At 53.4% G+C, this 23060-nt stretch overlaps 3 protein-coding genes across 17 annotated transcripts; 1 reads left to right on the top strand and 2 right to left on the bottom strand.

The window, feature by feature from the left end:
* Positions 1-4: 4 nt before the first annotated feature.
* Positions 5-5373, bottom strand: TIRAP (TIR domain containing adaptor protein). Of its 4 annotated transcripts, none has more exons than XM_064732201.1 (6): positions 5165-5373; positions 2259-2342; positions 1735-1802; positions 1483-1537; positions 604-1212; positions 5-464 (listed from the first exon to the last, which is right to left on the bottom strand). In XM_064732201.1, exons 4-6 carry the CDS (start codon positions 1487-1489, stop codon positions 421-423), a joined length of 660 nt encoding a protein of 219 aa, XP_064588271.1. In that variant the 5' UTR covers positions 1490-1537; positions 1735-1802; positions 2259-2342; positions 5165-5373; the 3' UTR covers positions 5-420. The 4 variants fall into 4 exon arrangements, with proteins under 4 accessions (XP_064588271.1, XP_064588270.1, XP_064588268.1 ...); XM_064732200.1 differs by having other exon boundaries at positions 1702-1802; positions 5165-5349; XM_064732198.1 differs by having other exon boundaries at positions 562-1212; positions 1702-1802; positions 5165-5347.
* A 112-nt stretch (positions 5374-5485) lies between these two features.
* Positions 5486-16095, top strand: FAM118B (family with sequence similarity 118 member B). Of its 12 annotated transcripts, none has more exons than XM_064732185.1 (9): positions 5486-5557; positions 5906-5937; positions 9603-9680; positions 11629-11881; positions 12678-12905; positions 14014-14142; positions 14779-15064; positions 15515-15574; positions 15646-16095. In XM_064732185.1, the coding sequence occupies exons 3-9, from the start codon at positions 9610-9612 to the stop codon at positions 15978-15980; spliced, it is 1362 nt and encodes a 453-aa protein (XP_064588255.1). In that variant the 5' UTR covers positions 5486-5557; positions 5906-5937; positions 9603-9609; the 3' UTR covers positions 15981-16095. The 12 variants fall into 12 exon arrangements, with proteins under 12 accessions (XP_064588255.1, XP_064588266.1, XP_064588263.1 ...); XM_064732196.1 differs by having other exon boundaries at positions 5488-5557; positions 14860-15064; positions 15663-16095; XM_064732193.1 differs by having other exon boundaries at positions 5490-5557; positions 15663-16095.
* A 100-nt stretch (positions 16096-16195) lies between these two features.
* On the bottom strand, positions 16196-22971 carry SRPRA (SRP receptor subunit alpha). Its single transcript, XM_064732106.1, has 14 exons — positions 22793-22971; positions 22059-22142; positions 21092-21255; positions 20835-20995; positions 20560-20713; positions 19959-20109; positions 19690-19796; positions 19381-19499; positions 19029-19115; positions 18766-18938; positions 18472-18685; positions 18232-18395; positions 17426-17524; positions 16196-17217 (listed from the first exon to the last, which is right to left on the bottom strand). The coding sequence occupies exons 1-14, from the start codon at positions 22910-22912 to the stop codon at positions 17089-17091; spliced, it is 1926 nt and encodes a 641-aa protein (XP_064588176.1). The 5' UTR covers positions 22913-22971; the 3' UTR covers positions 16196-17088.
* Positions 22972-23060: the final 89 nt, after the last annotated feature.

Raw genomic sequence — 23060 nt, 5'->3', positions numbered from 1 at the left:
ACCATCAAAATGTAAAACTTCTGCATTTTCGTAGACGCAACGATTCCGTGCAGCGTCACTGCCTGCCTCATATCTTGTCCTGCCCACATATCTTGTCAGCTTAGTAGGCGTCCCGGAGCCCTCAGGACAGAGAATGCCAGTGCAGTAAAGAGTTCTCATGACCCTGAGAAGCACCAACACCAGAGCTTAGTGTTTGTGTGATGGATGTCCCTCTCCCCACCGAGGGGATTTTGGTCACCAGGACGTGGTGGGCTCCAGTCTGCTGTCCCTCATGGATGCGGAGAACTCTCCATCTTTGGTCCCAGGTCCGGTCTGAGCAGCTCAGGTTTGACCTCAAGGTCCAACGGGACGTGCCAACGCCCAGATCCAACAGTGGCAGCTCCATGATGCCCATGGGAATGCATCTGCCTGCTTCCAGCACTACTCCATGCTTTTTGTGGAGCTCTGGCACAGTTCCTGGAGGTCTGCAGGGACAGCAGATGAGCTCCATTAACAAACAAGTACTCTAAAAATCAACTTTACATAAATGTATGGAATCTGGTCCATTCCCACGGTCCTCACCGCAATGAGCTGACGTTTCACCAGCATCCAGAGGATACTCACAGCGCATGACAGTGTCTCTGATCTGCCTGAAGCTCTTCTCCTTCAGGGCCATGTAGATGTAGTAGATGCTCCGCAGCTCCCTGGGATAGTCCTTGCGATCCACGTCCTTCAGCACTGGGATGGTGCGTCCGTTGGCCATGGGAGCCTCAGCCAAGGCCTGGTGCATCTGGTACCTGCACCAGGGGTCCTGCAGGAAGCCGGGGGTGATGAGCATGACCCAGCAGTGGCTGTTCTGCACAGCGTCACAGAGCTCCGTCACCACCGCGCCGCCCGGCGCCGCGTCGCGCAGCTGCAGGAAGCAGCGGAAGCTCTCGGGCTGCCCCTCCAGGTAGGACACCAGCTCTGACACCAGCTCCATGTCCCCCTCGCTGTGGCAGATGCACACGTCGTAGCTCTTGTCCCACCGGGGGCTGTGCGAGGCGCTGATGTCCACTGCTGACACGGGAGACAGCGAGATGGAGCTGGTGGCCAGGCTCGTGCCAGGAGAGGAGCTGGAGCTCTTGGCAGAGGATGAGGAGGAGGAGGAAGGTGAGGATGAAGCAGAGTGGGTGGACTTGAGGCTTTCCACTGAGCTGGACTTGGGTTTGTGCAGGAGCCTCCTAAACCAACCTGCAGAGAGGTCACAGTCAGTTCTGGGGGCTCAGCAGCCCCTGGACTTCCCAAGCACAGCATCATTCAATCTGCAGGATGCCCCCAGATGGAAAGGGGTGGGTAGGATCTCACCTTGACCCCAAAACCATCCTGGTCCCTGAAACTGAGCTGCCACCACCACCTGAATGCTGTGGCATCGTGAGGAGCAGCCCATGGGCACCCTGGTGTTCTGCTGGGGAAGGGATGCTGTGAGGGAGGGGACAGAGGCGGGTTTGTTCCCACACTCACCAGCCATAGTGGGCAGCACACTGCTCAGCCACTGACTGCCAGCAGGACACCCCTCCTGAGAGCAGAAAAGAGGAATAAAAAACTGAGAGCAAGAACTGCTTCATTGCAGGTCTCAGCCCAGTCTGTTCCAGGGATCTGCAGCTCTAGGGTGCTCTTACAGCCCCAAAATCACCCCCAGCACATCTGCCTCCCCAAAATGTGCTGGGAAGGAACATTTACCTGTTACTGGCTCTCTCCACTGGAGATACACACCTGCAGCAAGCGAGGCCAAGAGAGAATGGGGAGGAGAAACCCTCATTCCCATCAGTGGGGAAAGGATCCTGTGGAGAGGAGAAAGGGAAATCAGCTGGGATCACCAGGGATCACTGGGTGCTGGCAAACCAAAGGCAGTGTGGGTGATGCCCAGAGCTGTGCATCCTTGGTGCTGCCTGCCCTGGCACTCCTGTCTGTTCCCTGCCAGCTCACAGCATCCTCAGCACGGTTTAGGGAGCCCAGACACTCCCTACAGACACCCAGGAAGGACAATGTGGCAAACAGCTGCTGTTTTCCACTGCTGGCATCATCCCTTCCGAAATGAAACACCCCACGTCATGCTGAAGCCTTTCCCCTGCTCCAAAAACAGCACAGGGCTGCAGGAAATGCCCACAAAACCCCAGCACACCCACGGAAACCACAGTGCCCAAGAGTCACCACTCAGGGACAACCAACAGAACAGCTCAAGTGTGAGGAACAATGAGCACGGACAGTGAGCAGGGGGGAAGTTGGAGGGATCTTACCTGGAATGCAGGAGCCCGGCACCGGAGCAGGGAAGGGGATGCATCAGCCCCTGGGTTTGGCAGAGAAAGATCTGCTGGGATTACCTGGGTGGGAAAGGACAGGTAGGATGCTCACTCTGCAGTCTGATGGGGTCTGCAGTGAATGGTGGGGCTGATCCATCCTTGCAGCTGCCACATGCGGGAGTGGATCCCAGTGAAGCCACCCTGGGGTGGAAATGAGGGCAGGGGCACCCACCTGCCTCCCCAGGGACAGAGTGCAGCAGCTCCCTGAACCCCCAGGTGCCCCCAGCTGGCAGCAGCTCCAGCCTCTGCTGGGTCATGTGAAAGCACAGGAGGGTAAATGGGCTGGCACTGCAGGGAGGGGAAGCCAAGCCCTGGCAGGGGCCTCCCTCCCACATCCGCCACATGCCGTCACTGATGGGTGTCAGAGTGCCCAGCCCTCAGCAGCACCCTGCTCTGTTCTCCTCCCTGGTTTCCTGACTGAATACAGACAGGTCCATCTTTGCCACTCACACTTATTTTACAAGTTAAATTTACCTAACAAGTCATTTTTTCACCCCCAAATCCCCCCTGTATTTCTCCTTCCCCAGGTCTCGTTCCCCTCGTGCTGCTGCTGCTGGTGGCCAACCACTGACACTGCCTTCATCTCCTCATCATCCTCAACCCCTCCAAACCCCTCCTCCTTGGGAGATGGAACCAGGACTCACCTGCAGCTCATCTCTCACAGGTGGTTCCTCCTCAACGCCCTGTGAGAGATGAGCTCCAGGTGAGTCCTGGTTCCATCTCCCAAGAATCTGAGGGAGTCTCCAAGGCTCACATACCCATCCAGCTCCCTGACAGGCTGTTCCTGGCACAGGATATTTCCCCATCTCTTCCCTGCCTAGGGGACAATGCCTGGGCCTCTGATGTGGGCACTGTCCCACACCCATGGGACACCAGGAGAAGGAGCCCTGGGGGTCCAGCCCCACTGGTGAATGTGTCCCTCCCTCTCCCATCCGAGTCCTCACCCTGGATAACAGCAAGGATCCCCACAAAAGCTGGCCCTGGCACTCACACAGGAGCATCTCCAGAGTGAGCCCAGGGTGGACCAGAGCACAAAGCTGGGTCAGCCTCTCCCTCACTGTTAACCCTGAAGCAGAGTGGTGCCCATCACACCCCACTGTGCACAGTACCACAGCTCCAACTGTGGGGTCCCCAAACTGCAGGGGCTGGGCCAGGACCCACCCAGGAAGGTCCTCAGCTCTACCCCAGCAGGGAGAATCATAGAACCCCAGAAGAGTTTGGGTTGGAAGGGACCTTAAAGATCATCTTGTTCCAAGTCCCTTCCAGCAGTCCAGGTTGCTCCAAGCAGATGGCCATGCTCCCCTAACTCACTGTGTTCATGGAGAGGGCAGTCTGTGCCCATCACCCCAATTTCAGGACTGCTGCCCCTGCCCCCAAAACACACCCCAGTGTCCCCCATCTGCTTGCAAGCTGACTGGGACAACCCCTACACCTCCATGCCTGAAGGGAAGTATTTCCCTCAGGGAAAAGTTCCATGTCCTCTGACCCCCCAAAATATCCTTCCACCCCATTTAACCTCAACACTCCATGCAGGGCTAGTCAAGACTCCCCTTCATCAATGCCACCATGAGCCAGCTGTGCCCCAGGACTGAATTCACCTCCCTGCTCAGCACACTGCTCTCCTCCTTCCCTTGGAGTCTCCTGGGACAAAGGGCTGAAGGTTAGGAGATCCCCCAACCCCCACCAGCACCTGTCAGGCTTTTGGGGACCCCATGCCCACACCACCACTGTGTCCCACAGGTCTTTGAAGAGCTCCTGTTGGACACAATGCTCCTCCATGCCACCACCTGGCTGTGGCTTCCACAGGTGCTTCCATGTCTACTCACCCACCAGCAAAACAACAGACCAGGGCACAGCAGCACAAAACCTTGTGAAATGGGGGGGCTCCCTGATGGTTTTGCCCCCTTGCCATAAACACCTCCCCATCCCCAAGGATTTCCCAGGCCAGGCCATCTCTGAGCCCTGGGGTGCAGGAGCAGGCAGGATCTCCTGCAGGGCCCCCAGCCCACCCTCAGACACGGTGCTGAGAGCAGAGGAACCTGGGCAGTGTGTGCCCAAAATGCAATGAACTCCCTGAGAGACGCTGGGCTGCTCCCCACCCCCTGCCACTGTCTTGGCTGCCTTTCTCTCCACCAAGCAGGGGACACCAGCTGGCCCCTTTGGCCAAATCCCAAAAAGCCCAAGGCCGAGTGGCACTGAGCCCCACAGGGACCCACAGGCCGCCACCAACACCTCTCATCCCACTGGGACCCATTTCCCATCAGTCCCTGCCCCAGCACTGCTGCCACCACCCCAAAAATCAACTCCTCACCCGAGGACAGGACCCAGAGGAGGGCAAGTCACCTGCCTGTGTGAGTCACGCCACCTGGAAACCCAGAGAGGGAACCTGAGTGAACCCACAAACCCTAAACCCCACAAGGCAGCACCACCTGGATCAACCTCCACCCCACCTCAGCAATAACAGAATCATTATTAAAGGTGTAATTAAGCAGGCACAGCTCTATTCACAGCGTGCCTTGATCAGCAGCAGCAGCACGCTGAAATCCCTACAGCAGGTGTTTCAGAACCTGTGGCTTACAGGAGTGCCTGTGGAATTAACAAACAGCAAAGACAAGGTGCTGCAAGGCAGGGTCAAATAAAGGTAGTTCTGAGGAGAAAATAACCTAATTTTGTCACTAAAACCACCATGAACGTTTCATTTACGGTGCCAGTACAGAACAGTGCGCAGCTACCCAGAAAACAGAATAGTTTCTCTCCTGGAAAGCTCTAAGTACACCCAAATTCCGCCACACATATTCCTGAAGGGATCACAGCGGCCGTCCAGGCCCAGGCACCGCGTGTACCTCATAGGGCTGGAGACGCGGTGGCACATACAGGAACCCAGACAACGGCAGCTGGCGGAGGAGAAGTCCCTGAAGGGAGGGGGGCACCGCCAGGCCCGACCCAGCGCGGCCCCGGCCCGGACAAACAGACAGACAGACGGACGGACGGACAGACCCGCTCGGCGCCGCCCCCGGCCCAGCACTGCGCCGCGCATGCGCCCGCGCCTTTTATAGCCGCGCAAAGCGCCGCGAGAGCATCTCCGCGTTCCCACGCCTGGCCCCGCCCCTTCCGCTGCCAGCCAGTGTCAGGGCGGGGCTGGAAGGGGGCGTGGCCAGGTCGTGCCAAGGGGCGGGGCGTGGCCGGGCGCGGGGCGGGGCGGTGTCTCCTCAATGGGGCCGCGCGCGCGGCGCCAGGTGCGTGCGGGGCGCGCGGCAGCGGCGGGGGGCGGGCAGGGCGCGGTTGCCATGGAGACAGCGCGGGGGGAGCTGTTGCCATAGCGACGGCGGCCGCCATAGCGGGGGGGGGGTCCCATGGCCGCCGGGCTGAGGGGACGGCGCGGCCTGAGGGGAGCGCAGGGACCGGCGGGGCCGGGGGAGCGCCGGGGGACCGGGAAACCTCCGGCAGCCGCGGGCGGCCCGGCCGAGGCTCGGCCCCGCCGTCGCCTTCTATAAACGCTCGTTCTTATTGATGTGTCCCCGTGGGAAAGGAGCCTCGGCGTCCTCTCCGCCCGCTGAATGCCCGTGTTGTTGCTTTTCCCGCAGCTTTAGCGAGGAGGGCACAACGGAGAGCACAGGTAAGGGCTCGAGCAGAGCCGAAGGCGTGACCCCCCCTCCCCGCGTCCCTCGGCAGAGTCAGTTCTGGAAAGGCAGCGGGGCTCTGTGGGATGCAGAGCTCCGCCAGGCTTTGCTGTGTCACTGCCTCTCCTTGCTCATGGAGCCATGGGGAAGCACGTGGAGAATCACAGCGTTGAATAAAATCCTCTGGTGTGTTTTGACTCCCGTCCAAGGAGGCTGAATCCTGTGTGTTTGTGGCTTGGACAGGAGCGGGGCTTGTCCTCAGTCCCATTGTCTCTGGAGCCTGTGTTTTTCTAGGATGGTTTTGATCCAGCTCCAGGGCAGCTCCCACGTGGAGGGGTAGGCTTGGGAATTGGCCAGGGACAGCTCAACTTTCAGCTGAAACAAAGTGGCTTTTACACTGTCTTGTCCCAACACCCTAAAGTGCTGAATTGAAAGAGAAGCTGGGAATGACATCTTTGCTGGTGGCAGTTCTCAGCACTCAGAGAAGCTGAAAATGATGGACGAGCACTGGGTTTGTACTTGTCTCTTTTGGGAATTTGTGGGGGCTCTTCTGGAGGAGCCCATCTTCCAGCCTGGTGCTGGATCACTTGGCATCAATTTTAAACATCCAGGTGCAGCTTTAGTTCTCTGTTGGGTACAGCAGCAACTTCTCCTTGATGTGAGGGAGAAAATGTTCCATTAATTCCCCTTTTCAGTTCTGCAGGTTGGGCTCTGCTGTTGGCTGTGTGGTGTGGTTGTGTTCTGCAGAGCTGCAGAGAGATTTTTGTAAATACACACCCTGTGTGAACTTCAGCCTTTGTCTGACACACGTGGTGTTCAGGTGTTTGCTTTTACCTGGGATACACCTTCACATTTCCAACGTGATGTGTCTGTGTCACACAGGGAGTTGCTGGGGTTGGGTTTCTCCAGTTTTGGTGACTTGGGCACAGTTTAAAGCTGAAGTCTGGAAGGCTTTAGGATAAATTGAGGGATTTCTGTGGTATGGAGGGAGAAAGAGAACGCAGCAAACCCACACAGGGAGTCTCCTTTAACCCTGATAAAAGTGATGGGGAGCAGGCTGGGACAGGGGAACGGGGCAGCTGAGCCAGGAATCCATGGAGTGTTGTGTTTACAGTCTTCACTCCCTGTAGTCTAAATAGCTGCAAAGTCCCCAATGTCTGAAGAAGGCTGGAGAGACATTTCTTATCTTCTGAGTGCTGTGGCTCCCTCTCCTCCATGGCACCTGTGTTCCCAGGGGAACCTGTGGTTTGTTCCCATGGCAGTGTCATGCTCTGAGGTAATTCCATTTAATTTTGGCTACCTCAGCTGTGCCAGCACCATCCATCCCTCTAGCAAGCAGAGTTTCTCCCCAGGACTAAAAACCAGAGGTTTGTATTTCTTGGCTGAATCCCCATGAATTCTTTTTAAGACCTGTAATAACTTTTTTGGAACTGGGCTGTATTTATAATGAGTTTTTTGTTCCTTTATGGCTCTCTGCACTGAATAATAGACTTGAAGGTTGAAGGTCATTATATCAGAAAACCTTGCAAGGTGATTATAATTCCAAAAGGTGTTTTTTCCTGAGTTTAAAATTGCTTTTGAAATGTCATTTAGAGGCACTTAAAATTGATTTGATGGCTCCATTCCTGCTGTTAATAGCATGGGAATGTGCAGGGTGAGTGAGATGGGAGCAGTGCTGAGGCAGGTGGAAGCAAACAGGGGAGCTCTAGGTGGGAGTTTACAAACAACCTTGATATTCGAGCCTCAGCTGATGATTCACAATGCAAAGATAATTATAAGCTTAAATTATATCCAATTTAGAAAGCAAGGAAGGATTTACCTTCAGCTGTAGCATAGGGGCTGAGGCAGACCTGGCACCAGCAGGAACTCAAAACTTCCCTCTGAAACACTCCTGTTATCAATTGTTAGTGCCTGCCTTATCTAAAGCATCTTTGCACCACTAAATAAAATCCAGCTGGCTTTGTGGAACCAGCATGTCCTTCCAGAAAAATCAGCTAATCCAAAAGGAGAGATGGGACCCTCCTGGGAAGGAAAAAGAGGGGCTTTCCCCCCTTTATCCTGATTGTGCTTGGCTGCATTCACTCAGCAGGGATTTGAGGTGAATCTGACAGCTCTGTGTCCAGCAGCTCCTCCTGAGAGTCACTGCTTTGGCCTTTGGAGATGTAACCCCCCAAAACAGTTCACCTGACAGGATTCAGGTGTTCAGGGGTTCAGAGGTTCATTGTCAGAGCAGCACTGAGCTCCTGGGCTGAGTGTGGGTTGGGAAAATACAGGGTACAATGTCCACAAGTGTGTGATGGAGGAGCCCTGCCTGGCATGCACAGAGAGGAGAAAACCAGGAGATTCCTCACTTGCTGAGGGCCTTTGACACTTATCCAAAGTCTGGGCCCAGTAAGATAAAATGTGATTATTTAGAGTGATGAGCAGCATGTGTTCAGTAATGTTTCAGGATGTAGGTAGTGAAAACCAGCTCTTGAAGTGAAAATCAGCTCTTTGAGGTGTTCTGCTGTTGGTACAATGATTTATTATTGAGCAAGGTGGGGTGGTGGAAAGTCCCTGCCATGGCAGGGGGTGGAACGACACAAGGTCCTGTCCAGCCCAAACCAATCCATAATGCCATTGTATAAAGTTTTCTGAAGGGGTCAGAGGGCAAAGGCTGCACACACACAGTGTATCTGAGCTCCTGACAGTGTCACTTTGCCCTGTTCTCATCATCCAGCAAGGAAAGGTGGTGCTTTCCTGGAATACTGGCTGATTTCTCACATGATCTATGCCCACACCTGCAGGTCCTACCTGGAGAGACCTGCCATTGTCACCTGCTGGGCTGCCAGGGAGCAATCACAGCATGTCATCTCTAGAACAAACCCTCACATCTCCCTGAGATGGCAAAACCTGCAAAAACTCTGTGATTTTGGGTCAGCAGCTCTTCCTCAGCATTTCCTCTGGCCGAAAGCCCTTGTCTAACAGAGTTTTTGATGGGCTCTTCATTACAATTGGCAAGGAGAAAGCAGAGGAGGGTGAACAGTCCTGTTCATTCTCATTCCCTTTTCATAGACTTATTTGGGAGAAGCAGAGTGGGAGAGCTGTGCGTGCTGGCAGAGCTTTTGTGTTTTATGTGACGGACTGTTGAAAGAGTTCTCAAGCTGCACTTCCTTCCCGTGGGCTTTAAGGTCATTTCCCAGTGCTTGCAGGCTCATGGCGGGCTGGGAAACCCTTCTCTCATCACCAGGGAATGAAATGCTCTCCGTGGCTTTTTGGAGCCAACAAAAATCTCTTTGTCTTCTCTTCCCTCCCACTGTTTCCCAAGCAGCAAGTTTGCTGACGGGCCTTGTGGGGAAGGGGGGAGTGCTGCTCCAAGATCCAGCTCTCAGGAAAACGAGCTGCTGAGGTGGAACAAAGGGTCTGGCAAAGTGGGTTTTGCTGAGGCAATCACACCTGGGAAAAACAGCCAAGGATTTTATGGTAAAAGAGGTTAAGGAAGAGGATGAGACTGTGGGACAAAGTTCAGAGACAAAAACATGCAATTCTCAGCCCAGAGGTGATCTTGGAACGATAACAAACCTGAGATTTATCCACATGTGCAAAGCTGGATCTGTAAAACCTCGTTGTTGTGGTGGTGTCCATGTGCAGTGACTTCCCTTTGGTGATTTGTCTGCTACAGAAACTGGATGGCTTCTACGGTGAGCCTGGGCAAGGAAACACTGTTGGAAGATGGAATGCCACCTGCAAAAAAGCCCAGGTGAGTTTCCTTATGCTCCAGTGAATTTGTTCTAACAAGAGCCTTTTCCTTTGCCTGCCATTGTTCTTTAAGGCTTGTGACCCCTGGCGACCGTGGCTGTTTTGTTTCCTGATCCAAGAGCTGTGTGCTGGCTGCTGGCCGGGCCCTGGGCTTTCCTGCTGTTTGTGGAACAAACACCTTCACACCCACAATGTACTTTTGGGGTTTTAACCCTCAGCCAGAGGATGGGGTCACTCTCAAAGCTGTATTTTGCTGTCCTGCCCAGTCACACTGTCAGGTCAGACACGGTGGTTGCGCTTCTTTGCTTGAGTTGGATGGTGGTTTCCAGGAGGACAGAGTTACTCAAATTAGTATGGTTCAGCTACATGTAAATAATTCACTCTGAGGCTCCCTGTGCTTAGAAGTAGGTGATCTTACAGTTCTGTGAGTGGAATCTGACTGGTGGGAAATTCTGTCTGTCAGAGACTGAGACTATGGCTGCTGCAGGCTCAAAAGTTGTTGTGAACAAGCAGCTAATTCAGCTGGGGGGTTGTCTCCCACTAATTTGATTTATTTGCAAGTTCTGGAGGGCTGCAGGACAGTACTGTATGGTCTTGAGGTTGATCTGTGACCCTGGAATGTGCAGAAGAGACATTGGGAGATAATTTTTTCCTTGCTCAGGATATCAAGGTAGACACAAGTACATTTATCAGCAGGGCAGGCATGCAGGACGTTAAGACTTGGTAATTTGTTATTATTTTGGTAATTTGTTATTATTTTGGTAATTTGCTATTATTTTGGATTTCAGTCCCTGTATTTCCAGTAGTTTTTTATACTAGCTCATTAGCCTGAATACTAATTTATTCCTCACAAAAGGCTTGCAGTCCTAAAATTAAACCTTGTTTATCAGCAGTAACAGTGAACTCTCCTCGAGGAAAGGGTTAACAAGTCTGTTTTCATAGGCAGGGGCTGAGCAAAGCACAGCTCCATCTGTGTGGTGTTGGTTTCCTCTCCCCTTCTCACTAAATATCACGTGTTTGCTGATAAAGCTCATTTCTTCCATACAAGTTGCTTTCCCAGGCTGCTGCTCCAATCCTGAGAAGCTGCAGCAGGTCCCTGCTGCAGAAAGCAGCTGGACACCAGGCAAGGCAAGGCAAGGAGCAACACATCTGCTTAATAAATGATAAAGGTCACATTTAAAAGCTCTGTGCAGGTGTAAAGCCAGGAAAACAGGGAGGAGGGGAGGAGGAATAAGGAGAACACAGCCCTGCAGCCCTTTCATGTGACTCTGTATCATCTGGGTATTCTAAAAAATTGGCCTTGAGCATCTTGCTGCCATTTCAGGCATCATAGGGAAGGGATTGCTGGTACAGCTGAGGGGGTTCCTCAGCAAACTGGGGCTGGAGGAAGCCTTCCCTTGCTTTTGTCTGTGCTGGGATAAGTGGAGCTGTTGTCTCAAGGCCCCTGTTCTGCACCTTGTTTAAAGCAGGTCACATTTCTGACCTGCATGGGATCTGACACAGGTTTTATCTCGGGACACAGAGCGTGTGTGTGTCTCATTCTCTCGTGCTCACCACTCCTTTCCCATGCCCTCCAGCCCTCCATGTAACTTTTATTAATAGACTTCCATTATTCCAGATTTTTAGTGGATTAGCTTTGCTGCAGAAGCACCCCAGGGCATCATTGACTTCCCCAGTAACCATCCTGGTAACAGATTTGATTCCCAAAATGTTGTAATTAGGGACCTTGTATTGGGAGCATTTGTGCTGTTGATCCATGCAGCTGCCTGCTGTCCTTTAAGGATACCAAGCTGCTCCTCTCATGCTCTGTTTATCAGAGAGCCCCAATGGATATTTGATCCAAAATTTAGGCACAGGGTACCTCCCTCTCCCTCAGTCTGCATGTGCCAGCACCCCAGACACCCTTGCCCTCATGGTGGTACCAGCTGTGCTCCTTTCTCCTTTTGCAGGAAGCTGCTGCCAAGTCTCAAAACCAAGAAGCCTCGGGAACTTGTGTTGGTGATTGGGACAGGAATTAGTGCTGCAGTTGCTCCCCAGGTCCCAGCACTGAAGTCCTGGAAGGGGCTGATTCAGGCCCTCCTGGATGCTGCTATTGACTTTGATCTCCTGGAAGATGAGGAGAGCAAAAGGTTCCAGAAGTGTCTTCACGAAGACAAGAACCTGGTCCATGTTGCACACGACCTTATCCAGAAGCTGTCTCCGGTCAGTGTGCTTGTACCTGCCCTGAGGGCAGGATTTGGCTTTTGGAAATAACCAGATTTGCTTCTCCAGCAATGGTGCCCCCATCCCAACAATTCCTCTGTGCACAAGGAACCACGGGTGCATTTACTGTGCCAGGTGCCTGTGGACATAACCCTGCTGTGGATGTGGGTTTTGGGTGTTTCACCTGGACCAAGATGATTAAAGGGATGGAGCACCTTCCTATGAGGAAAGGCTGAGAGCAGTGGGATTGTTAAACCTGGAGAAGAAGGCTTCAGTGGTGACCTAACTGTGGCCTTCCAATACCTGAAGGGAGCTGAAAAGAAAGATGGAGAGAGACCGTGGGCAAGGGCCTGGAGTGACAGGACAAGGGGGAATGGCTTCACACAGCCAGAGGGCAGGGATGGATGGGATGTTGGGAAGAAATTCTTCCCTGTGAAGGGAGTGAGATTGCCCAGAGAATCTGTGGCTGCCCTATCCCTGGGAGTGTTCCAGGCCAGGCTGGAGGGCTTTGGAGCAACCTGGGATAGTGAAAGGTGTCCCTGCCCATGGCACAGAGTGGGATGAGATGGCAGAGTGGGCTTTAAGGTCTTTCCCAACCCAAACCAGTCTGGGATTCTGTGATCCTACAACTACACTGAAGGAGAGCACCCACCCTGGTGCAGCCAAGGCTCTGTGTTTGCCCTACAAGGACCCAGAGCTTTGCAGGGTGTTGGGAAACGTGGGCAGTTTTTCATGGGGCCATTTGGTGTGAGGTGTTACAGGGCTGGCTCTGATCTCAATCTTCTCCCCTTCTCAGCGCACAAGCAACGTTCGCTCAACCTTTTTCAAGGACTGTTTATACGAGGTGTTTGATGACCTGGAATCCAAAATGGAAGATTCTGGGAAGCAGCTGCTTCAGTCTGTGCTTCACTTGATGGAGAATGGGGCCCTTGTGTTAACCACAAACTTTGATAACCTGCTGGAGCTGTATGCAGCACACCAGGGGAAGCACCTTGAGTCTCTTGACCTGACTGATGAAAAGAAGGTAAAGGATGATTATTTCTTTTGTCAGGGTCTGTGGTGGTGCAGAATGTGTCTCATGCTGCTTGAGGGCATTGCTGTGATTGTAGTGGTTTAACTGGTGGCAGACAAGCTCCAGGCAGAGGCTCTGTCCAGGGCAGCAAGCAGAGGAGTGAGGAGGAACGCTCCTTTCTGGAACGCTGCTTTGCTGGCTGCCATCCAGTGCTCAGGAGGAGTCCTTAAGCCTGCTATTCCTTTGATCTCTGTCCTTGAAACTTCTGGCTTGGCCTTGCTTCCACATAAGGCTCGGGTTGATGTTTCTAGCCCATATGAGAAACTCCATGAACTTTTTATTTTTATAAGGTGCTGCACAGTGCTTTTTGTGATGGGTGCTCAGGGCTGCAGCCTTCAAGGCTCCCCTCTTGCCCCATGTCCTCTTCCTGCCATGGCTGGAAAGGCTTCTCCTGCTGCACTCTCAGAGCTACTCTCTTTATGCAAAAATCCCTCCTCCTGCCCCAGTCAGGCTGTGAAACCCTGAGCTCTGCACCTGCCCACCTCATCTCTCAATCACGGGTTTTTCTGGTGGGGAGCATCTCATCCTTCTGTTTGCTTGTTAAACACCCTCAAAGTCTGTGTCCTGTGCACTCCTTGCTCTCTTTTCATTCTCATTTCTGTGCTTCACGTTTCCTGCGTGACCTCTTAATCTACATGGCTGGAAGTACTTACAGTGTTACAAGTAAGCATTCTAATTATTGCAAGCTTAAACGAGCTGAGGTCTGCAGGAGTAAACCGAGAGCCTCAGAAGCAGCTGTCTGAAATGGAGGTCAGCTCAGCTGGTGACTCCCTCAGAGCCAGTAGGGGCCACAAAGTACAACTTGGTAGGCTTGAGAAACATGCTGATAGAAGATTTGTAGTTTTTTCCCCTTTTTCTGGTCAATCTGGCATTTTGATTCAGTCTGCTCATCACATTCACAGTCAGCTGAAGTGTTGACCCAAACAAGCACCCCAAGCTGTGGCTGCAGGCCATGGTGTGGAGGCTGATGGAGAAGATGAGGAAGGAATGCTTCCCCAAAACGTTACATTTAGCAGTGCTGATGCACTCACGGACGCTGCTGCGGGTTTGTGCTGTGCAGGTGCTGGAGTGGGCGCAGGAGAAGAGGAAGCTCAGTGTCCTGCACATCCACGGCGTCTACACCAACCCCAGCGGCATCGTCCTGCACCCGGCCGGCTACCAGAACGTTCTGCGCAACACCGAGGTCATGGTGAGCCACGCTGGGCCAGCCTGGGCACGGCTCAGCTGGGCTTACACTGAGCTCAGAGGGTGGGGGAGAATTAATAGATATGGGAAGGAAGAGGGCGAATTCCCTGGCCTGCTGCAGTGCTGGAACACCTCCCATGTCACAGACATCTTTTATGAAAAATCCTTTCCTTAGGGTTTTTCCTCCTGAGAAGCTAAGAAGCCTCAAGAACAAAATATAAACAATGATTATCTGCTGCTGTGGAATGCAACAGGTAGATCTTTGATTGGCCCATGTTAGTTGTTTCTAATTAATGGCCAATCACAGTCAGCTAGCTCAGACTTTCTGTCCCAGACACAAGCCTTTGTTATCATTCTTTCTTTTTCTATTCTTAGCCAGCCTTCTGATGAAATCCTTTCTTCTATTCTTTTAGTATATTTTTAATATAATATTTATCATAAAAAAATAAATCAGACTTTCTAAAACATAAACTCAGATCCTCATCTCTGGCCTCACCCTAAGACCCCTGTGAACACAGTCACACTCGCACACTTGCTGAAGGATGGCATTGCTGCAGAGCCTCCCCAGGGATAGGGCAGGTGCTGTCTCTTGGGAGGATGAAGCTCACCTTGACCAAGAACATCTTTCCCTTTCTTAAAGCGAGAGATTCAGAAGCTGTATGAAAATAAGTCCTTCCTCTTCTTGGGCTGTGGTTGGACAGTTGATGACACCACGTTTCAGGCCCTGTTTTTAGAGGCTGTCAAGCACAAGTCAGACCTGGAGCACTTCATGCTGGTGCGGAGGGGGGATGTGGATGAGTTCAAGAAGCTCCGTGAGAACATGCTGGACAAAGGCATCAAAGTGATTTCCTACGGGGACGACTACGCTGACTTGCCCGAGTACTTTGAGCGGCTGACGAGCGAGATTGCCATGCGGGGCCGAGCAGGTAGGGCCAGGGGCTGGGCTGGGGGACCCTTGGCTGGCACCATGCACAGTAGACAGGCGTTGTAGCCCCTGTTCTCCATGCTAGGTAAAGATTCCTGAAACCTTTTTTTAAAAAAAGCAAACGTGTCTCTAAATGTAGCTGGATCTGCGGGTTGCTTTTATGAAAACATTGTATGTTTTAACAGTTTAGACAGCTGTGCTGCCTCCCACGCCTGCAAACTTTGCTTTTCATGTGCAGCTGTTTGTTCCCTTTCTAGTGAAGGGGCATTTAGTATCCCTGACCCTCATGCTGCTCAGCCTGAGCCAATGCATTTAAACAAGAGGTATCACTAATAATTCATAAAAATGGGGGAAGTGGGTTCTGAGGGTTAGCCCAGCCAGGAAAGCCTGTGTGAAACCAGCACATGGGCAGCTGGCTCTCCACCTGACTCTGGTCTCTGCTCTGCCCCAGGTGTGCCCAAGGAGGGGCAGCAGCTGAACGGCTCTGCCGCTGCCCACGCTGAGGTGAAAGGTAAGGAAGGCTCTCTGGAGCCAAGGGGCTTCACCCTGTGTTGCTCCCTGGAGTCCCAGGCAGGTTTTCAGCCTTTGCTTCCACACAGGATGCAGCCCCTGAGCCTGAGCCCTGCCCAGGCCCTGAGCTGTGGCAGGGGCTCCTGGGACAGGCCCAGGCCAGGCCAGCAGCCCTCAGGGAGGCCGGAGCCCACCACTCACTGTCCCACTGCTGTCCAGCACCGAGCCAGGGCCCTTCCAGCAGGGACGAGGCCAGGACAGAGCCAGCACGGATGAACAGCTGGGCTAACACAGTAATTGTGGTTTTACTGGGGCTGCGTGTGCCTGCGGAGCGCGGTGTCCCCGAGGGAGCTGCAGCCTCCTCTAACTTCATACCTAGTGCTTTTATATTCTGTATTTCAATTTAAAAATGAAACTTGAGCTTTTTTTTTTTTTTTACTGGAAGCTCTAGTTTTCTAGTCCTGTCTTTTTACTGTACAGTATTTTGTATGTTGAAGTTGTATTAAAGGCCTGCTCACTGAACTTTGGCTGCTGTATCATTTAAAGGCCCTTTCACCCCTCCTGGTGGGAGTTCATCTACCCCAAACCCAGTAGGAAACAGGTCCTGGCTGGAGGCAAGTCATTTATACACAGAGAACAAATTATGAAGTTTATTTTATATAAATTATGTCTCTTAGCAGACAGCATTCAATTTATTGCACTATAGCACATCTGCAATACAGAGCTACAAGACATTGTCAGAGGTTTGTATTATCAGTGTAGCACTTCCGACCGGGATCAAGAGGCACTCGGAGCGGGGAGAAAGGGTGCAGGAAAGCAGCAAGCAGCCACCATTCTCTTCCAGTATTAATGTGGTTTGGTTTTTTTTTTTCCTTTTTACTAGCAAATAACGCCAAGACCAGCGGGCAGGAGCCAGGCAGGGCACGCTGCCTTCGCCTTCCTCCTCTTGACCTGGCTGCTGCAGCTCTCCAGCTCCTGCCCAAGTACGTGGTGTCTGGGGACCCTGCTTCAGAGTCCGGGTGAGGACAGATATGGGGGACTTTAAGGCAATTTAGCATGTCCCCTCCAGCCCAGCACAGGCCATCACCTTTTTTTGGTTTATCAGCTTCGGTGGAGCTGCCACGAGCAGCAACGTTAACAGCCAGATCTAATGCTGCCCTTAAGCCCAAGTCCCTCCTGCCTCCTCCCTAAGCTGGTCTAAAAATCAAAAGCAGCTCAATAAAAAGCCTTCAAACCCACCAAAAAGCACAGCAGATCCTGGCACCACCCACCCCCCCGTGCAGCACGAACAATACAAAGCTCTGGATTCGGCCTCCCCGCAAGGGAGCCTGCGTCACTGGACACAGAACAGAGGAACCCAGGGAAGGGCTTTTTCTGGATAAAAGTGGGTTTATCCAAAAAAAGTACTCCTCATGCTGCCATTCCTCCATTCTGTTCTGCACTACACGGGAAAGACTAGTTGGTGACAGGGTAAAGCAGGTTCTTCTGGGACATCTGCACACAGCGATTTGGTGTTTAGGCCTTCATGAGCGCTGCGACCACGGCCTTGGCGTTAAGGCTTCGCAGATCACAGTAGGTTTGTCCGGTACCAACGAAAACGATGGGCTTGCTCGTGATGTAGGTCATGGAGATGGCAGCACCCACCTGCCGGGGACAAGCAGCACCATGAAATCCACTGCTCCCCCTCAGGGAGCTTGTCATTCATTCATTCATTCATCCCCCATGAGTGGAAACCAGACTTCTAAATTTGGTTTTAGGAGAAAGTGCAGGAGTGGCCTGTGTTTGACAGCTCCCATCTCTCCCCTCCAATCACTCAGGACTCTGTACTGAATCCCCTCAGCAGCCTCCTTACCTTGTCATCGATGGTATCAAACTTGGTGAGGACGATGCCATCGATGAGCCGCGGTGTCTGGGCCATGGAGTGATCAGCCAGGGCCTTGTTGAACTTGACCTGAGGGAGAAAAAAGATCCAAGAAATGCCTTTGTGGTGCTGCCACCATCCAATTCTCTGTTAAAACCTACAGGGGTTCTTTTCCCTCTTCATCTCTGAGAACTCAGTTCATCCCTCTGGGTGTCCAGAGTTGCCAGGACCCCTGCCAGGGGGCTCAGAGACCCTGGCACACAGCCCAGAACACCTGCGGGTTTGATTATGACCCTGGAGCAAATTACCAGCTTTGTATGAAGACCTGAAAGCCAGAGAAGTTTAAGCAGTGTAATAATAAAATTATCACACAGTGAAAAAGTAGATGTTAGGATTTTTAGAATAGGGATTTCAGAGACAAGATGGAGGGACTTCTCCAGCCTTTCTGCTTCTCTGCCTCCATCTTCTGCTGTGATGTTGGCACTTACAGATTGGTCTAGAGTAGAAGCTCACTGTCTAACACAGGTGATAAGTATTGGAAAGCAATTGTAAGCATTGTATATGTAGTTTGTAGTATAAAGAGATAACACCACCACGGGGGCAGTCAGAGTGCCTCTCTCTGTCCTGCTGAGCAGACCTCAGCTAGACAAGAGAAAAATTTTTATAGATAAGATACAATAAACAACTCTGAGACTGAGAAATGAAAAACTCCTACTCATTCTTCGAACACGTGGACCCAAAACAGAGACTGCCACCTTCTGAGATTCATCTCTCAAGAGCAAAGCCTCCACACTCACCAGCTGATCCACAGCCTCGTTTCCCACCAGCGCTTCCCCAACAAACAGGACCAGGTCGGGAGCGTTGACAGCGATGAGTTTGGCCAGCGCAGTCATCAGGGGTGCGTTGTCCTGCATGCGTCCCGCCGTGTCCACCAGCACCACGTCGAAGCCCTGGTTGCGAGCTGGGGCGGCAGGGAGGCAGCGTGAAGGACGGCCCTGCCCCAGGACAGCACCCCTCACCCCCAGCTCGGCACATACCGTAGGAGATGGCCTCCATGGCGATGCCCGCCGCGTCCTTGCCGTACCCCTTCTCGTAGAGCTGCACCATGGTGCGCCCGCCGTGGCTCTCCGGAGGGTGCAGCGCGTTGAGGCGGCGCGTGTGGGTGCGCAGCTGCTCCACCGCTCCCGCGCGGAACGTGTCGCACGCCGCTATCAGCACGCTGAAGCCGTTCTCGATGAGCCAGAACGAGATCTGCAGCAGGCAGCACATCAGAAAAGCAGCTACACAGCCTGACCCCATCACCCCACCTGCGATCCAGGGTGCTGTCCCACCTTGGCCAGGTTGGTGGATTTCCCGACGCCGTTGACACCACAGAAGGTGATGACGTAGGGCCGGCGATGGCGCTGCGCGTCCATGACATCGCGCAGGACGTCCACGCGGCGCTGCGGCTGCAGGATCTGCACCAGGGCCTCCTGCAGCGCCTGCTTCACTGTCGAGGTCACCGCTGCGAAAAGGGGGTGCAAAGAGGACGTGTCACACGTGGGGAATACTCCTGAGCTCCAAACCACACACTGGATGCCACACGGACACTTACTGGTGAACGTCCCCATCACCTTCCCTTCCAGTTTCTTGGCCACTGATTCACAGAGCTGCACTGCAATCTCAGCTGCCACGTTTTTAGCTTTGAGAAAGACAGAACAGGGAGTCAGTGCTGCTGAGAAGGTTATGTACGTCCCACATGGGTGTCAAGGGAAGGATTCCCACCAGACCTGACTGCTGCCCCCCTTTTGCTGCACTCTCAAGGGCTTCTCTAGGGTCAGACAGAAACCCACCACAGCTCCTGTGGGCAAGAATATCCCAAACCACGGGCACTACCCACACCAGGGCCCACCCAACAGAGCACAGGGAACTGCCACTAATCCCTCACACCACGGATCCAGACGTACCAATCAAGTGATCCTTCATCTTCTCCAGCACAGGGTCCATGTCCCCTCTGGTCAAGCTCTTGGAACCCACCAGGCCCTTCAGCATGCCAAACATGCCCCCCAGGCCACCCTTCTTCACGCTGTGGAGAAGCAGAAGAGTTACACTGAGGTTTGCAAATTATCATCTGCAAAGGTCAGATGCAGAAGGGCTTGCCCTGAGAGGAATAACACACCAGTTTGTGCTTCCTGCATTACTGGTTAGACTGGAACAGGAGTTACAGGAGAGAAATCAAGAACCATGTGACAAGCAAGGGCTGTGGGAGCCTCTACCTGGGTTTTGAAGAGTTCTGGACAACTTTCTCCTCTTCAGCTTCATCATCACTCTCATACTCCAGGTCATAGAGGCGGCCAGGCTCCCGATTTTTGTCCCCCAGGGCCTGCAAAGGGAAGAAGCAGCTTTATGGGCTGAGTGCCACAATCCTTATTTCATGTTTCTTCATGATCCCTCCTCATCCAGGCACAGAGACTGGGCTGGGTTCATAATGCCCAGCTGATCCCAGAGAATACCCAACAGCAAACAGAGCCTGACTTTTCCTTACCATGTCAGGGTCAAACTCCTCCACAGGACAAGCCTCGGCGCTGCCGTTGGTAGCAGAATTACTGTAATCAAGTACTTTGGCATTAGAGTTCCCCAGATCCCACACCCGGGGCTTCTTCCCCTTCTCCTTCTGTGCGTCGGGCTTCGGAGATCTGGTGGAACAAAGACAAAAACACATTGTGTTCAGTGCAGGGAAGCAGCAGCCATCACCTCCGTAGGAGGTGTAAAAAATAAAAGCCTGGATTACCCAAAAAGGCAGAAATTAATCAATCTGATCCCCAGAGTTTATTTATCTGAACTTTAACCCCATATGGCACCATTTCCCCTCAAGCCATGTATCAATGCACTAATGCTGTCTGCTCTCTAAAGACAGGTCTGGACTTCTCCCAAGGTTTCTGCATCTCCCAGCAAAGAAAAATCAGGTTCTATTACCCCTCTAGGACACCCAGGTGTCTTCTCTCAATTTTTTCAGCAAGGAGGGAAATCAGGGAAATAAGGTCCAGGAAAGTGAGGTCTGGCTTCCAGGGATCACCAAAAGGAGAAGAGATTCAGCCATGGCCTGCTTCAAACATAGGCAGACTGACCATGCCCTCATCACCCACCTGGACTTCTCCCCAGCTTTCATGTGTCTCCTGAAGAATTCCTCCCGGTTCTTCTGCAGGATTTCATCCTTGGTCAGTTCCTCCTTTTCCCCTGCTGCTGAGAGCTGCTTGTCACCCGCAGATGCTTTAGTGGGTGCTGCCACAGCTTCAGTTCCTGACAGGAAGAGCCCCAACACAAGCTCAGTCCAGCTCCAAGTGGATTGGGAAAGCACAGCCTGCAACACATTGCTCTGGAATATTTATTTCCCTCCCATTTATCTTCCCCATCAACTCACCCTCCTTTTTGGAACCTTTGTTCTTCTTGTTCTTGACCTTCTCCTTTGGTTTCTCCCCTCGGGTTTCAATCATACACTTGACAGTCTTCTGGGATTTCAGAGACTGCTCAAACGTCTTCATTACCGTGGGAGCTCGGACTTTGCTGCTCTCCTCTGCATCCCTGCAGGGAGGTGACCCATTAGCCTGGATTTCAGCTCTTCCCCCGCTCCCATCTCTGCTCAAAACACAGATTTAAGACAAAACCCAAGCTCTGTACCGGAGGAGGCGCATGAAATCATCTTTAAAGTCAAAGGTGCCATTTAGGAGGCCCAGGGCTCCTTTCTGCTGGAACTCGTTGCGGTACTTGTCCCTGAACTCCTTATGGACGTCGTCTATCAACTTGTCCACGTAGGTTAGAGTCAGGATCTTCTGGAAGCCCACCTGCCAAGGAGCATGGCCATCAGACACTGCACTTCCAGCTCATTCAACAGCAGCAAGCAAGCAAAAACCTCTCTGTTTAGTTCAGAGCTCTTTAACTTGGGCAAGCTTCTGCCTGCACTTTCTGCTCCACCTGCCCAAGTTTTCAAAATGCCTCCAAAAAGGTGAAAAACAGCCCAGAGCTTCGCTTCAACAGGTGACTCTAACACACAGAGGCTGTCTCATGGCAACAGGGACACGTAGGGCAAGGGCAGAAAACCTTTAGCTTATCTGTGGGTCAACAGGAAAGGTAGTGTGGATTTATGGAGATAAGGTGCCAGGAGACTAAAAAAGAGAGTGTTAAATGCGCCATAAAGTGAAGGGAATAACACATTTCTGAGTTTTTTTCAGTAGCTGTGGCCAAAGTAAAGTTTTACAAGGCTGCAGCTTCTATTTGAGGTTTGATTAGTTTTAATCCTGCTGCAGATGATTAAAATAAGCTGCTACTGCAGTGGCATTCAGCTGACAGACACCCAAGTCCCCCCTCTGGGGGAGCCTGGCTACACTGGGGTCACTGCTCAACATCCCCCTGCATCACTCATCACAGCCCCTCACCCCCCAAAATCCCAGAGACAGAGGAGCCAAGCCACTCTGGGAGCTGATATCCAGCCCTAGGCAGTGCAAACAGCTGCTTGCTCAAACCTCAGCACAGCAGGAACTGTTCCCCCTGTTTTCTGGGGCAATCCCCTTCCTTCAGGTTTGGGGGCACATGGGGGGCTGGAGGGACCCTCCTGCCACCAGAGGGGTGCCTGGAGGGGGTCACTTACCACAAACACCAGCTCAAACTGGTTGTCCAGTTTGTACTTAAGCGTGAGGGCTTCATGGGTGAAGGAGTTGTTGCCGCCTCTCTCCTGGGGGAGAGGAGCTGTCAGAACGGGGGTGCCAGCAGCACCCACCATCCCCTCACCCCTGTCATCCCCCTCTCCCCACCATCATCCCTGTCACCCCCTTTTCCCAAAGCAGTCCAGCATCCCTCACACATGACCCCACACGCCCTGGGCAGGTGATCCCACCCACGGCGGGGTGGTTGTGCCCCCTGTGCCCCGTCCCAGCCGGGTGGTCCCATCCAAGTCTGTCGCCTCCCCAAAGTAAAGGTCCCATCCACACCCCCAGATGGGTGACCCCACACCCGTCCCCACTCCCAGAGCTGGCCGTGCCTGTGTGTCCCCTCCAACAGGTGGTCCCACTGTGTGCCACCCCTCCCACTCCTATCCGTCCCCTCCCATTCCCCCAGAGCTGTTCGTGCCCGTGGCTCCCCCGCCCCACGCAGGTGGTCCCGGTCCCCATTCCCCGCCAGCTCCGTGGCTCAGCTGCTCTCCCTTCCCCGGCAGACGGTCCCATCCCGCCTCCCCGCCATGTCTGTGGCCTCCCCTCTCTCCTCCCGAGCCAGCCGGGTCCCACCGCCCCCCTCCCTCACGGCAGCCGGGCGCTCCCTCGCCCCCCTCGCCAGGTATGTGACCCCCACCCAACCCTGCTCCCCCGGCAGCCGGCCCCGCCCGACCTGCAGGAGGACGGAGCGGATGAGGGCGTTGACGGGGGCGGTGGCGGCGGGCCCGCGCACGCCCTGGAAGCACCAGAGGACGAGGCCGCCCTTGCTGAAGATGGTGAAGAAGTCGAGCATGGCGGCGGCGCCGGGCCCGGCGGGGCGCACACGTCGCTCTGCCCCGCGCTTCCGCCGGAAGCCCCGCCCCCCCGCGCCATTGGCGGGACGGCGGCGGGCGGGGGCGGGGCCAAGGCCCGCTCCAGTGGGCGGGGCCACAGGAAAGGGG

This window comes from Zonotrichia leucophrys, chromosome 24 (genome assembly GCF_028769735.1).
Source record: "Zonotrichia leucophrys gambelii isolate GWCS_2022_RI chromosome 24, RI_Zleu_2.0, whole genome shotgun sequence".
Classification (NCBI taxonomy): Eukaryota; Metazoa; Chordata; class Aves; order Passeriformes; family Passerellidae; genus Zonotrichia; species Zonotrichia leucophrys.
This window is presented reverse-complemented; position numbering and strand designations above follow the sequence as displayed.

Bases quoted from the DNA above. Each gene is read 5' to 3' on its own strand.
- TIRAP (XM_064732198.1), bottom strand. The intron at 465-561 runs GTGAGGACCGTG...CTGTCCCTGCAG, and splicing joins TGAAACGTCAGCTCATTGCG to ACCTCCAGGAACTGTGCCAG.
- FAM118B (XM_064732185.1), top strand. From the start codon at position 9,610: ATGGCTTCTACGGTGAGCCTGGGCAAGGAAACACTGTTGGAAGATGGA. The intron at 14,143-14,778 runs GTGAGCCACGCT...CCTTTCTTAAAG, and splicing joins TGCGCAACACCGAGGTCATG to CGAGAGATTCAGAAGCTGTA. The intron at 15,065-15,514 runs GTAGGGCCAGGG...GCTCTGCCCCAG, and splicing joins TGCCATGCGGGGCCGAGCAG to GTGTGCCCAAGGAGGGGCAG.
- SRPRA (XM_064732106.1), bottom strand. From the start codon at position 22,912: ATGCTCGACTTCTTCACCATCTTCAGCAAGGGCGGCCTCGTCCTCTGG. The intron at 20,110-20,559 runs GTGGGTGATGAG...TTGTTCCACCAG, and splicing joins AAAGCTGGGGAGAAGTCCAG to ATCTCCGAAGCCCGACGCAC. The intron at 19,500-19,689 runs GTAGAGGCTCCC...GCTTCTCCACAG, and splicing joins CAGAACTCTTCAAAACCCAG to CGTGAAGAAGGGTGGCCTGG.